Source organism: Gobius niger, assembly GCF_951799975.1.
Source record: "Gobius niger genome assembly, chromosome: 24".
Classification (NCBI taxonomy): domain Eukaryota; kingdom Metazoa; phylum Chordata; class Actinopteri; order Gobiiformes; family Gobiidae; genus Gobius; species Gobius niger.
The window spans coordinates 2,508,967-2,522,239 of record NC_136875.1 but is presented as its reverse complement, the minus strand read 5'-3'; the positions used below and the strand labels follow the sequence as shown (position 1 = coordinate 2,522,239).

The following is a 13,273-nucleotide window of genomic DNA, read 5'->3' as shown; positions in this document are numbered from 1 at the left end:
AATGAATAATAATAATTATTATTATTATTATTATTATTATTATTATTATTATTATTATTATTATTATTATTATTATTATTATTATTATTATTATTATTATTATTATTATTATTATTATTATTATTATTATTATTATTATTATTATTATTATTATTAGAACGAAGCATTTACGTTGAAGCTAAACCGGAATCAGCGGGGTTAAAAAACCGGAAGCGCAGCTGCCAAAGCGACGCTGAGCCAAAATGGCGGAGTTCAGCGGCGGAGGGGTAGTAGCGGCGCTGCTGCTGTTTACGGCCCTCACTGTTAAAGACGTTTACCTGGGGATGAACCGCGAGCACGCCCGGGACCCGCGCAGCCTCACGGACGAGGCCGAGGACCGGGACAGGTTCACGGGCGAAGCGGAGCACGGCAGGCCGGCGAAAACCTGGAGCAACGCCGGGAGCCTCGGGCCAGTGCTGCGCTTTCAGTACTGGTGGGTTCTTCTGTCAGATGCTGCAGACTATGTTGGCTGTCATAAAATGCGTGTTTTCTTTTCCCTCCCATTAGAAATAAAGAGATCTGACATGCTACGGTTGAACCAGGTTGAATGCAGGGTTAACCGGGATTAAAAGTTGAGAAACCCGGAATCGAGCCAGTTCATTAAGCATGGCCTGAGTCTGAAAACGCGCTCACCGATTCAAATGTTGTTGTTTTTTTTTTTAACTAACGTTGCGAATCCTCGAACCTGTAACTGTTTTTTCTTGTGTTTATATTATGATCCGGATTAAATCGATAGCGAACCTGCCCATGAGATGAATATCAGAAACGACACTATAGCACCACCTAGTGCCTCGTCCGAGCAAGTGTTTGACTTGTTTTGTTGTTCCCTGTGTTTCCTCAGCATCTCCTGAGGCTACGGCAAAGCGTTCCAGGACTATTCCCGGGCCATCAACCAGGTCTACCCAGAGCTGCGCATCGAGGGCAGCAACTTCCCCCCCACTACTGTAAACAGGTATTGGTTAACAATGTAGTTAATGGAAGTTTCTTGGTTATTTCACATCAAATAAATGATACAGTTGTTATAGTATTGTTCAAGTATCACTAAAGTACCGGTAATGGAAGAAAATGTAACAGTACCCAGCCTTACTCTTGATCCACGTTAAAGCAGTCCCTGTTGCAGGTACCTGGGGAACCTGGTGTTCTACCTGAAGCTGTTGGCCTTGGTGCTGATCGTCTCTGGGACCAGTCCATTTCGGCTTCTGAACACGGAGCCCTCTCAGTCCTGGAACCGCGCCTGGACCTGGACTCAGCAGAACAAGGTGGACTTGCCTCTCGTCTCACGTTCGCTCCCTGGTTTCGTCAGCCCACTGCGCTTTGCTGAGACTTGGCTTGTTGAAGGATGTGACAAATGTCAGAAATGGGGGCTTGAACGATCTCCTTTGTGTTTCAGATCTTCTCGTGCCTCATGGCCTTCTTCGTTTGTAACATGTTGGAGACACACTTCCTGTCCACTGGAGCCTTTGAGATCAGCCTCAACGGTAGGGCTGCTCGATTATTGAAAAAATAATAATCACGATTATTTTTGTCATAATTGAAATCACGATTATTCAAACGATTATTTGTTGCCTTTAAAAAAATCCATCAAAAAAGTGACAAAAATCCATCAAAAAAAATGACAAAAAAAAATCAAAAAAATGAGAAAAATACAGCAAAAAAATCCATTAAAAAAGATAAAAAATCCATCAAAAAAGTGACAAAAATCCATAAAAAAAAGATAAAAAATCCATCAAAAAAATGACAAAAATCCAGCAAAAAAAAGATAAAAAATCCATCAAAAAAATTACAAAAATCCAGCAAAAAAGTGACAAAAATCCAAAAATGTGAAAAAAAAAAAAAAGTTTAAAAAAAAAAAGAAAAAAAAATATTATAATCGTTTTTTTGCGATTATGCTAATTTTGTAATCGTTTACTGTTGTAATCGAAATCGTAATCGAATTTCGATTAATTGCACAGCCCTTCTCAACGGTACTGTCCCCACTAGGCCGCATGATGTTCTTAAAGTGCAATAGTTCATCTTGGTTATTGCCAAATCATCGTACTCAATAAGCTCATGCTACATTCCTTTCGCGTAGTGTTGCCACAGATTACTTGGAAAACGTAATCTGATTACTGATCCATGATTACTCCTTTTATATGTAGCGTAGTAACTTTACTGATTACTTGATTTAAAAGTAACTAAGTTAGATTACAAGTTACGTTCATCAGCCGACACCATCTCCCCGCCTCAAAATGTAAATGGCGACCGCTTTTCCCAACACTCGCGTTATTTAAGTACATTTTAACAGTGGCCTCAACAAAGCTGACATCGAGTCAGAAAAGTGACGTGTTTCCATCTCTCTCCTCCTCTATCGTCTGTGTTTGTGTCGCGAGTCGTCTTCAGGCTGAAAATGTGGCATCCCCCCACGAGACGCAAGAACAAAATCTTTATTTCTACTGAGGAAAATGACAGAAAAGTAACTTTAATCTGAGTACTGGTCGGGAAAAAGTAATGCGTTAGATTTCCCGTTAATGAAAAAAGTAATCAGATCAGAGTAATGTGTTCCTAATTAACTTGTTACCTCTTGAGTCTTTCATTCCTACTCAGAGCCCTTTTATAGATTTATTTATATTAAGTTGTGTATTGTGTTAAAAAATAAAGCAAAACACTCGGGAATGCAAGTCTTTTACTGCAACTCATCATTGAAAAGAAGTTTTAGAATAATATTGAAATACTGTTCAGTTTTACCTTCTCTTTCATTCGGTGCTTAAGCCTGTAGAGTTTGTGATGGAATGTGGCGGGGAAAGTAAAGTTATACCGATTGGCTTATGTTTATGTGTTAAGTGAGACTCTAGGCACAGGCTCCTTTGTTCTTAAAGGATAAGATTTGGTCATGAGTGCTGTGCTCATGTGGCGATAGACAAACCCAGTTTAAACCAGTCTGACAAGACCACATTGTTCCACTTGATCCAATCAGAGGGACTTTTTCCTCCTTCAGAGAAGCACTGTTGTTTTTGGCAGCCCTCTTGGTTTCAGTCTTAAGGCTCATTCATACTTCACAAGATGCACTTCTTGTTCTTGCACCCTGAGCTGCAGAACAAAATGGAGTCACTTTTGCCTTGTCGCCATGGAACTGTCGTCAGTTACAAAACGTTTCCATGGCCACAAGGCAAAAGTGACTCCATTTTGTTCTGCAGCTCAGGATGCAAGAACAAGAAGTTCTTGCATCTTGTGAAGTATGAATGAGCCTTAAGTCATTTGTAAATGTGATCGTTTTAGTCGTGTTTAATCCAAACCAAAACTCAGAAGGTTTTAGTCAGTTTCATTATACAAAGTAATGAAGTATTAGTATTTCAAGTCAACAAATGAATTTCAGTGGGCTGAGTATAGTAAATGTGGATGAAGGCTGACAGGCTGTACTGAGCATGTGCGAGTCAGATTCCAAGTGTCATCATTATAAACATGACTGTTCCCAAGTGTGTCCGCTCTCCTCGTCCTCTGAGCGTCGCTTTTGTATGTCTGCACATTCGTTCATCAACATGCTTTTCATACTATACTGTATTTAGCTGTGGGAAAAAGTGTCATGAGGAAAGATAAAGTCTCTGTTTGAGCGCTGTCAGTCACGCTCAGACCATAGAGCCATCATAGCACACTGGAGCGTTTCATTCATACTCGTCATGTTTTAGTCACAAAAGAGCTGTTTTTAGCTCATCATTTACGTTATCATTAAACAGAAACGGGCATCAGCCTTCGATGATGAAAAGGATACTGCAGAAAGTCTGTAAAAACAGCTCAAACCAGTGTCAGGATGGTGTATTGTAAGTGTAGTTTTCCTAGTGTCGGCGTTTGGCTTTTTGTTACATGTTTAGTTGTAGGGCTGACAGAAAATATTGGATCGCAATACTTTATGCAGCAATACCAAGTATCGATACTTTATCAAGTATCGCAATACTTTCAATCCTTGTGTTTGGAGGCATTCATCCTGCTACACGTGTGTCGTACATGTCAGTTTGAACCTGGATTTTTTGTTTTTCTTTGCAGACGTCCCGGTCTGGTCTAAACTTCAGTCTGGATACGTGCTGAACCTGCAGGAACTCTTCCAGATTCTGGACTCTCACCTGAAGATGAACCAGGAGCCTGTCTTTACTTAGACACAGACCAAAGCAAAGGTAATAACAGCCTGAGCTGATGTTTCTGAAACTGCTGACCTGATCTGATGTACGTAGTTCAGTTGTTCAATTGTATGATGACAAATAAAAGCGAAACAAAGCTATAACTTTGTAAACCTATGTAATAGAGATGGCAGAGCCTGTTTCAGGTCTGAGCCAGGTCTACACCATGCCTGAATGAGGGCAAATTAAAAGCATAACGGAGCCGTGACAACAGGAGAGACGTCTTTACCTTTAGTGACAGACCCATGGAGGAGGCTGAGCTTACGTGCTGTTGTTTACTAAACTCCAGCTGCAGCACGAGGGAATATCAAAGATTGTTTGTGGAAAAATGAGCGCTCGCTCTGTGTAAAGATCTTTAACGTGAGAGGTGCTTTCCCTTTGACACAGCGCAGCGTGTTCAGAAAAGTTTAGCTGAAAACCGTGTCCTGATGTGGATCAGATCAGTCTCTGCAGCTCAGGAGGAAATCAAGTCCTTTTTCTCTTCGTGTCGCTGCTTAAGCGGGAATTCTGCTCAAAACATGAAGTTGCTGTGTTGTTCCTGTGCAGGTATCGTTTAAGTAGTGGTATCAAAAACTGTACCCAGCCCTAACTGTACCCAATGACATATGTCAGTCGAACGCTGTTCTTCTTTTAAATGAAACTGGTTCTAAATAAACTATTTAGAACACGGTTTAAAGCTTGATGTAAAGTTGGCTTCAACAAACTACAAGCTTCTGTCTGTGGAACAGTGCGTCATCGTCTTGCAGTCCCTCCTCGTTCTGTGATCGGTCCCCAAATCCATGCCAGCAGCACGGTCCCAGGCTGCACCCGGCCGAGATTCAGACCAAATCAGCTCTAAATTGGACTAAATTATGTCCAAACACTAGTCTAAAATGACTGTGGATCTGTTAAGTTGTTTCCGCATAAAAAGTTTCATAATGCACCTTAAGTCTTTTCTTCTTCTTCCTGGTATTTTAGCCCACAACATTCATAAAAATCTCCTGCTGCAGAATGTCTCTCCCTGTTGTCTTCTCTCCTCACTGTTGCTCTGGTTCCTGTCTGCAGGTGGGGCTGCTGTAGACCTGTTCGTTTGGAGGTGCTTCTGTGGCGGTTAATGATGGCTGAGTTTTAAAGCAGTTTCTGAAGAAGCTCAACCGGAACACGCTCCGCCATTCAAAACCACCGCCAACGAAAAGGACGTTACCCACGCTCCACCTGTGCGACATCCACACAACTACACAAAATCAGTGACGGTTTATTTAAAACAAATAAAGATCTTTTATCTGAACAAAAACCCTGTTTTGTGTCATTTTGATACACTTTTACCTCTTAACCTCCACCTAAACTGAGCCGTTTGATCCTAGTTTTGCTCCTCTGTGCACAGACGGTGACTGCCTGGCAATGAGTCAGTTGTTTGTAGCTATGTGATTTTTTTTGTGCTATCTTAAAGTAGAAAAGGTACTATTTTTGTTCTTAATTTAGAGTACAGAATAGATACTTCATTATAATATTACTCATGTAGAAGTAAAAGCAGAGGTGGGTGCAGTAGCCAAAACATTTACTGAAGAGTAATGTTTCTTTAAATTATTTTACTTGTGTTGAAGTAAAAAGTATTCTAGCAGCCCCAAATATTTTACTCAACAAGAAATAATGTGGAAATTGTAGATCCATCCATTCATTTTCTTCCGCTTTATCCGGGGCGGGGTCGCGGGGGCAGCAGTCTGAGCAGAGCCCGGACGTCCCGATCCACACACACCTCCTCCAGCTGTTCTGGGGGGACCCCGGGCGACACCAGGCCAGCTCGGAGACATAGTCCCACCACCTTGTCCTGGGTCTTCCACGAGGCCTTGTCCCACTAGGACATGCCTGGAACATCTCCCGAGGGAGGAGCCCAGCCACCCTGCGAAGGAAACTCATTTCGGCCGCTTGTATTCGCGATCTTGTCCTTTCGGTCATGACCCAAATCTCATGACCATAGGTGAGGGTGGGAACGTAGATCGATCGGTAAATCGAGAGCTTTGCCCCGACTCAGCTCCCTCTTCACCACGACAGACCGATACAGCGACCGCATCACTGCTGACGCCGCACCGATCCGTCTGGAGGTCCTGGTTCGTTGAAGCCATCAGAACAACATCGTCTGCAAACAGCAGAGATGAGATCCTGAGGCTCCCAAACCGGACACCCTCCGTCCCCTGGCTGCGCCTCGAAATTCTGTTCATAAAAGTAATGAACAGAACCGGTGACAAAGGGCAGCCCTGAGGAGACCAACACGCACCGGGAACAGGTGTTGGTTGTAGATAATATCATGAAACCATATAAGAAGAAATCATTATGATGTATGAAGTCACACACACACAAAAATCAACATTTACTACGAATTACAGTACACGAGTACAGATGTTTTATTTACTATTTATTTAATATATAAAATTGTGAAACAAAACACAAAATAGATCTATTTTATGTGTCAAAAATTAAGATTTTTCCCTATAATATTCAAGAGTACATATACTAAATGTTGATATTACTCAATAGAAGTAAAAAGTACTGTATGAAATTGTAAATGAGTACTACCACCTCTGAGAAAAAGGTACCGTATATTGAAACTACTCATTACTTCGTTTTTTGTTTTGTTTTAAGTTAGTTGAGTAAAGTAACTATCTTTATGGTTGTAGTAGTTGATGAACTGTTGATAGGCGGCGGTAGGGGGCGCTCCAGTTTCTGCATCCGTCTTTCTCTCTGTCATTCCCGCAGTAGAACGTTCCGTGTGGAGCCCTCTTTCCCCGGCGGTGAGTTCTGCGGCTGAGTCCGTTTTTGGGCGTGTCTGCTCGGTCAGTGGAGGCCGTGTGTTACGGTCACAGTCCTCCTCCAGGACCCTCGCCTCTGTCCCGGCTCCTAAAGCCCGGGCTGCTCGCTTCTGCTGTCGGTTAGTGCCGTCACTGCTGACGCTGGTGTCGCACCTTAAACCGTCCCCCGCTGCTGCTTCCGCTTCTCCCGTTTTTACTACTCTGTCAAATTTAGCACCGAGAGCGCCTTTTGTTCAGTATCAGCACATTGTTAGTTTCGAATGACTTTAGTAAAACAAACGAACATTGGTCGAACGCCGCAGAGGGTCGAGGGTGGATCCATTTCGACAGGGTACAAAACTTGGCGCTACACCACTTAGCCTCCAAAACAACACGGAAGCATTGAGCGCTCCGCCTGCGTTAGCATTTACCGCCACAGCGATTCACTTTGACGACAGTAACGTGTGAACTCTGAGCCGTGTCTGTGTTTTTGCAGGAGTCCAGGCCTGAGCCTTGATCGTCCCTGAGATGAAGACCACGGTGAGTCATCTCTGCTACACTCGGTGTGTTTTAGTGTTAGGATTGATGGAGAGATGGTGCGGTTTAACAGTTTAGTTTTTGTAACTCACTGATCTTTTGAGCTCTGACTCACAAACCTTTACACAAAATGCCCACATGTGTCGGCTACAGACTGAACCAAATGTAGCCCTGAAACATTAACGCAGACGACATGAGATGGAGTCAAATCAAAATGCCTTTACTTCCAGCTTTTGTGTCAAATTGAAGATTTCAAAAGGGCTGTGTTGGTGAATGAAGTGAGTGGTTCCTTCATGTAAAGTGCTTTGGGGAAATGGCTCTATATGAGAGACCATTAACCATAAAAAAAACATTAAAACAAGAACTATATATGTATGTATTTATGTATATGTATTTAGATATGAGCGTCAGGAAAATGCACCACACTTGGTCTGTATTTTAATATCGTTTAAGTCTGTGACAAAGACCTGAAATATGGCAGCGTAACTACAGAGATTCTTCAGGAAAAAAAATGCTTTTTTTGTTCTTCTATTTCATTTTCTGCCGACTGTGTCATTATTGGTTTCCAAACTTTGTAGATCAGTCCTGTTGGTTCAGCTTTGTGAGGCAGCTTGAGTTGTGATATTTGGCTTTAAAAAACTAGCAATAATTTGGTAATCAATGAATCTATCGATTTGCCTTAAAAAAAAGTCTATCTTTATTTTATTTATTAATCAAAAAACGATGCTGAATATTTTCTGTTTTCTGAACAGTCATAAAAGTACAAATGATTTCAAGTTTGCCTCGATTAAGGAGAGGTCTCTGCTTCACACCTGCCCCCTGCTGGCCAGCCCTCACACCTGCGCAAGCAAACTGAGCAGCGCAGCCTGATGACATCATCACACAGCGCCGTTTGTTTTCATGTCAGGCAAAGCCATGGCACGAGAAATGCGAAGGGAAAATCAAGTAATCGTAATAATCGAAATCGTAATTGAATTTTGATTAATTGCACAGCCCTACGATTAATCGCTTGGCTGTGAATAGTGTATGAAAATTGTATTTAAAATATATTTATATATCACATAAGGCTAAAGTGTCATCGCTTAAGGACATGTTGGAGTGAACTTAAAGCCAATGTTTGTTGGTGCCAATTCTGCTTTCTGATTGGATGAGACAGACTGATATTTATGAAGTTTTCAATGTATAAAACACTACAGACTCTAACTTTAAACACAAAGTAGGATTTCATCAAAAATACATAATGTTCATGTCATTTCTGCTCTATTAGAGTCTCTGTGTTTACTAGAAAACGGTTAATCGATTATTCAAATAGTTGTGGACTATTTCAATAATGGATTAGTTGTCGATGAATGGATTAGTTGCTTCAGCCCTAACTGGAGTAGACTTTTGTGTTTCAGACTGAGAGACAAAGAAGGCGGTCAGCGTCGAGCCCATTCAGACCCCAGCCCAGACAAAGTCCCAACCTCAGACCCGGCCCCAAGTCTCGGACCAAAATCCAGAGTAGAACCAGAACGAGGAGCCAGACCACCATGAACAAGAGCCCGCCATCAGACACCATCTGCCTGGACTGCAGCAGCGATGGTCAGTGTTCCCTCACCTACAGGGGCCGCCGTCCCTCTCCCTCCTGTCTGACCAGCTGCCCAACAGCCATCACTTTCTCAGGACACTGTTTTTCCCTCTTAGCTTCCTTTACCTACTACAAAAGAAGAAGAAAACACTTAACACGTTTTTCTTATTATTTAACCATTTTTCTACATGCTTGTTTTGAATTTTCCAGAAATGTTCATGTTTTCACGGCTCCATTTGGCCCAAAGGTTCCCAGTTTTTTCCCACGTGTCTTTCCCCATTTTTCCACTTTTTCTTTAAAATGTATGACCAACAGCCTCAAAACTAAAATATAAAGAGTTCATATTCCTTTTCGGTACCTGCTTTCAACTTTTGTGTTTTCAATACCAGTAGTACCTAAACCTTTATTTTGTCTATTACTTGTTCAATAACAAAAACACTGTTCTCACAGAGGAAATGGTAATTACTCGTTAACAGTTATTTCCCACACTGGTCACTGGAGTGGGTTTGAAGTAGAGGATGTTACTAATGTTCTTGATTTGGTCTGGCCTGGACCTTTTGTTCTTGCAGCTGGAGCAGCTGGAGCAGCTGGAGCAGCCGGAGCAGCAGAGCCCGTCTACAGTCCCGAACCCCTTCAAGAGCCCAGTCCTGACCCCAGCTCTGCTCCTGGCTCCGGTCCTGGGCTGGATGTGGTGGATTTGACCTCAGATCTCGCTGCCGTGGTGGACCTCACCAACGAGACAGTCCTGGTGTGTAGCTGTGTTTGTTTTGCGGTTAAAGGTCAGATTGGGGTTATTAAAGCAACACTTCAGAGGTTAGAAATCTGAATCCAGTCCCAGCCAATCAGGAGTTACCATCAGCATTCAACCAACCCTTTAAAGACATGTGACTCATTATTATGTGTCATGAATGACATTCAGAGTGTTCCTGCTTTCTTTCTACAGGTCCTCGACGAAGGTGAGTACTCTCCTCCTCCCTACCACCTTCCCCCTTGTGTCCTACCTCATTGTGTCCTAACCTTTCCCTCGTCGCCCACTTGTGTCCTACCTCCTTGTGTCTTAACCTTTCCCTCCTCACTCACTTGTGTCCTACCTCCTTGTGTCCTAACCTTTCCCTCGTCGCCCACTTGTGTCCTACCTCCTTGTGTCCTAACCTTTCCCTCGTCGCCCACTTGTGTCCTACCTCCTTGTGTCCTAACCTTTCCCTCGTCGCCCACTTGTGTCCTACCTCCTTGTGTCCTAACCTTTCCCTCGTCGCCCACTTGTGTCCTACCTCCTTGTGTCTTAACCTTTCCCTCGTCGCCCACTTGTGTCCTACCTCCTTGTGTCTTAACCTTTCCCTCCTCACTCACTTGTGTCCTACCTCCTTGTGTCTTAACCTTTCCCTCCTCACTCACTTGTGTCCTACCTCCTTGTGTCTTAACCTTTCCCTCCTCACTCACTTGTGTCCTACCTCCTTGTGTCCCAACATTTCCCTCCTCGTCCACTTGTGTCCTACCTCATTGTGTCCCAACATTTCCCTCCTCGTCCACTTGTGTCCTACCTCCTTGTGTCCCAACATTTCCCTCCTCGTCCACTTGTGTCCTACCTCCTTGTGTCCCAACATTTCCCTCCTCGTCCACTTGTGTCCTACCTCCTTGTGTCCCAACATTTCCCTCCTCGTCCACTTGTGTCCTACCTCCTTGTGTCCCAACATTTCCCTCCTCGTCCACTTGTGTCCTACCTCCTTGTGTCCCAACATTTCCCTCCTCGTCCACTTGTGTCCTACCTCATTGTGTCCCAACATTTCCCTCCTCGTCCACTTGTGTCCTACCTCCTTGTGTCCCAACATTTCCCTCCTCGTCCACTTGTGTCCTACCTCCTTGTGTCCCAACATTTCCCTCCTCGTCCACTTGTGTCCTACCTCCTTGTGTCCCAACATTTCCCTCCTCGTCCACTTGTGTCCTACCTCCTTGTGTCCCAACATTTCCCTCCTCGTCCACTTGTGTCCTACCTCCTTGTGTCCCAACATTTCCCTCCTCGTCCACTTGTGTCCTACCTCATTGTGTCCCAACATTTCCCTCCTCGTCCACTTGTGTCCTACCTCCTTGTGTCCCAACATTTCCCTCCTCGTCCACTTGTGTCCTACCTCATTGTGTCTCAACATTTCCCTCGTCGCCCACTTGTGTCCTACCTTCTTTCACCCTAACCGCTTTCCCTCCTCACCCCCTTGCGTCCTTCCTCCTTCCTCCTTGCCCGCTGTGTCCTACCTCCATGTGTCCTACTTCCTTGTGTCCTAACCTTTCCCTCGTCGCCCCCTTGCCTCCTTCCTCCTCGCCCGCCGTGTCCTACCTCCTTGTGTCCTACCTTCTTTTGCCCTACCCGCCCTCCGTCCTCGCCCCCTTGCCTCCTTCCTCCTCGCCCGCTGTGTCCCACCTCCTTGTGTCCTAACCTTTCCCTCGTCGCCCCCTTGCCTCCTTCCTCCTCGCCCGCTGTGTCCCACCTCCTTCTGTCCTACCTTCTTTCGCCCTAACCTCCTTCCGTCCTCGCCCCCTTGCGTCCTTCCTCCTCGCCCGCCGTGTCCCACCTCCTTGTGTCCCTGTTCCAGAGCAGACACAGAGCTACGTCGTGAGCAGTGATGAAGAGGAGCCCACTGTAACCGGGACCACGACGACGTCCGGAGCAGCAGCACCGAGGAGAGAGAGGTGAGACCTTCCTGAACCACAGTAACCTTTCACGCCCCTACGTGAGGTCCGCAGCACAGAGGTGAGGAGAGGCCAGTTTGAGGAAGTCATAGTTTTATTTACATTTCAGCGGTGACAAAAATGATGAGAAACAATACGTGAAATGATCAGAATAGTTTTTATTGCCATTGTTTGTAAACGGGTTCACAAAGATGTAAAGCGTCCCTTCAGTTTTGGCCCCTGGTCCTAACCTCTGCTTGTGTTCCAGATCTTCAGGAGTCCACATCAACTGCCCCGTCTGTATGGACTCGTACTTCGAGGTCAGTTTTGTTTTGTTTTTTACTTAACCTCGTAAACCTCCATCCCCTCCTTTGGAATTTCTTACATTTCTGCCTATATTTGTCATAAAATGTGGTCTGATCTCTCCTCTCCTTCTTCGTCTCCTTCTTCGTCTCCTTCTTCTTCTCCTTCTTCTTCTTCTCCTTCTTCTTCTCCTTCTTCTCCTTCTTTGTGTCCTTCTTCTTCTCCTTCTTCTTCTCCTTCTTCTCCTCCTTCTTCTTCTCCTTCTTTGTCTTCTTCTCCTTCTTCTTCTCCTCCTTCTTCTCCTTCTTCTCCTCCTCCTTCTTCTCCTTCTTCGTCTCCTTCTTCGTCTCCTTCTTCTACTCCTCCTTCTTCTCCTTCTTCGTCTCCTTCTTCTCCTCCTCCTTCTTCTCCTTCTTTGTCTTCTTCTCCTTCTTCTCCTCCTTCTTCTTCTCCTTCTTTGTCTTCTTCTCCTTCTTCTTCTCCTCCTTCTTCTTCTCCTTCTTTGTCTTCTTCTCCTCCTTCTTCTCCTTCTTCTCCTCCTCCTTCTCCTCCTCCTTCTTCTCCTTCTTCGTCTCCTTCTTCGTCTCCTTCTTCTCCTCCTCCTTCTTCTCCTTCTTTGTGTCCTTCTTTGTGTCCCTCCTTCTTCTCCTTCTCCTCCTTCTTCTCCTCCTTCTTCTTCTCCTTCTTCTCCTCCTTCTTCTCCTCCTCCTTCTCCTTCGTCTCCTTCTTTGTCTCTTTCTTTGTGTCCTTCTTTGTGTCCTTCTTCTCCTTCTCCTCCTTCTTCTTCTCCTTCTTCGTCTCCTTCTTCTTCTTCTCCTTCTTCGTCTCCTTCGTCTCCTTCGTCTCCTTCTTCTCCTTCTTCTCCTCCTTCTTCACCACCACCACCACCCAAGTCTCTTCGTTTATTGCCGTCCCTGGACCAACAACATCATAACATGGATCTTTAGGATCTTTTTTTCCAGTACCACACTGATGTCACCCAGCCCTTCACTTGATTCTTTGTGCCAGGTCTTTGATCCTGTCCTCTCATCCCACAGATCGTGGACAGTGGACGTCTCCTGGTCTCCACTCGCTGTGGACACGTCTTCTGCTCGCTGTGTTTGAGAGACTCCTTAAACCAGAGCCACAGCTGCCCCATCTGCCGAAAGAAGCTGCCCAAAGGACATTACCACCCGCTACACTTATAACTACTGCAGAACACGCATCACAGTACAACTACTACTACAGTACAACTACTACTACAGCCCCATAGA

At 44.5% G+C, this 13,273-nt stretch overlaps 2 protein-coding genes and 1 long non-coding RNA gene across 3 annotated transcripts; all 3 read left to right on the top strand.

Annotated features, from left to right (window-relative positions):
• The first annotated feature begins 217 nt into the window (after window positions 1-217).
• Window positions 218-5,450, top strand: LOC306982353 (selenoprotein T2-like). Its single transcript, XM_079582267.1, has 6 exons — window positions 218-472; window positions 881-991; window positions 1,160-1,298; window positions 1,430-1,517; window positions 4,057-4,184; window positions 5,232-5,450. The coding sequence occupies exons 1-5, from the start codon at window positions 243-245 to the stop codon at window positions 4,164-4,166; spliced, it is 678 nt and encodes a 225-aa protein (XP_079438393.1). The 5' UTR covers window positions 218-242; the 3' UTR covers window positions 4,167-4,184; window positions 5,232-5,450.
• Window positions 5,451-6,903: 1,453 nt separating this feature from the next.
• On the top strand, window positions 6,904-9,066 carry LOC306982559. Its single transcript, XR_013794215.1, has 3 exons — window positions 6,904-6,959; window positions 7,452-7,492; window positions 8,887-9,066. It is a non-coding gene; the product is annotated as an uncharacterized lncRNA (long non-coding RNA).
• Window positions 9,067-9,511: 445 nt separating this feature from the next.
• On the top strand, window positions 9,512-13,241 carry LOC306982488 (E3 ubiquitin-protein ligase RNF4-like; the record flags this gene model as incomplete). Its single annotated transcript, XM_079582424.1, has 6 exons — window positions 9,512-9,524; window positions 9,626-9,804; window positions 10,000-10,012; window positions 11,642-11,738; window positions 11,986-12,037; window positions 13,058-13,241. The coding sequence occupies 6 exons, from the start codon at window positions 9,512-9,514 to the stop codon at window positions 13,205-13,207; spliced, it is 504 nt and encodes a 167-aa protein (XP_079438550.1). The 3' UTR covers window positions 13,208-13,241.
• Window positions 13,242-13,273: the final 32 nt, after the last annotated feature.